Source organism: Calidris pugnax, unplaced genomic scaffold, assembly GCF_001431845.1.
Source record: "Calidris pugnax isolate Ruff unplaced genomic scaffold, ASM143184v1 scaffold2749, whole genome shotgun sequence".
Taxonomy (NCBI): Eukaryota; Metazoa; Chordata; class Aves; order Charadriiformes; family Scolopacidae; genus Calidris; species Calidris pugnax.
The window spans coordinates 1-1,292 of NW_015092765.1; the positions used below are offsets into that span (position 1 = coordinate 1).

Here is a 1,292-nt window from a genome sequence, read left to right on the forward strand (position 1 = left end):
TGGTTTTGGGGTGCAGGTCCTGCTGTCCTGGTTCTGGGGTCCTGGTCCCAGTGCTGGGGTGCAGGGTCCTGAGGTGCCAATCTTGGGGTGCTGCTGGGCTGGGTGATCCCCTCCCTGATCCCATCAGGCTGGAGCCTGGAGCTCCCAGGGGCATGAGGGAGGCTCAAATGGGGCAGGAGGGGCTGAAGAGCTGGGGCTGGAGTTGGGGGGGGTCCCATGCTGCCCCCATCCCTTTTGAGGGCCCTAGGGTTGGTTGGGGGTGCCCTGTTTCTGCCCCATCAGCACCCATCCATGGGTGCTGCCCCATCCCCACTGCTGGGGGGGGCACAGAAGGACCCTTGAGCTCCCACAAAAACCCTCCAGAGCCCCCCAGTTCTGCCCCAACTGAAAATTGGGGTGCAGATGGTCCAGGCAGGTCTCCCCACCCCTGCTCCTGAGGTCCCAAAAGTCCCCCGACCCCCATCCCGGGGCAGGGGGTGCTAGGGTGTCCCCCAAATCAGGGGGCAGGAGCTGGTGGGTGCTGGGGTGTCCCCCAAATCTCCCCCCCTCCTGGTGTTGCCCAGGTCCATCACCAGGTCCTTCTACCGGAGCGCGGCGGGGGTGCTGCTGGTCTTCGACCTCACCAACCGGGCCTCCTTCGAGCGCGTCCCCGAGTGGCACCGCGAGGCCGCGGGGGACCCTCACCCCCCCACCTTCGTCCTGGTGGGACACAAGTGTGACCTGGAGGCCGAGCGAGCCGTGTCGGCGGAGGAGGCCGGGCACTTGGCCACCACCCTGGGCATGGTGGCCTTCGTGGAGACCTCGGCCCTCAGCAACCTCAACGTGGAGCTGGCCTTCCAGACGTTGGCGGGGGGCATCCAGCGGGCGCTGGGCCGGGGGGGGGACACCCCTCTCCGGGGCTGTGGTGGCATCAGGCTCATCCCCAGCCAGAGCCACCCCCGGCCCCCGGCGCGGGGGGAGCCCCGGGAGCGCTGCCAGTGCTGATGGGGACAAGGAGGGGGGACACAGGACCCTCCACCCCTGGGGATGTGTCCCCCCCTTGCCCTTGGGTGATGCTCGGGGCTGTGTGTCCCCCCCGCCCTGGGCTTGGGTTTATTTCGAGCCTTGATTTGGGGGCTCTGAAAAAAATATTCCCCTCCTGCAGGAGTGTTTTTAATAAATTTGAGGCTTTTCCACACTAAATAAAGGCTGTGGGCGAGTGGCTGTCCCCTGGCAGGGACATGTTGCTGTGCTCTGCTCAACCCAACTCAACCCAACTCTCAACTCAACTCAACTCGTGACATGGGTGATGC

At 65.6% G+C, this 1,292-nt stretch overlaps 1 protein-coding gene across 1 annotated transcript; it reads left to right on the top strand.

The window, feature by feature from the left end:
- Positions 1-563: 563 nt before the first annotated feature.
- Positions 564-984, top strand: LOC106900580 (putative Ras-related protein Rab-42; the record flags this gene model as incomplete). The annotated part of the gene is made up of 1 exon (XM_014962684.1): positions 564-984. A coding segment is annotated over one exon (421 nt), but the record flags the coding sequence as incomplete, so codon positions are not given.
- Between the last annotated feature and the right edge of the window lie 308 nt (positions 985-1,292).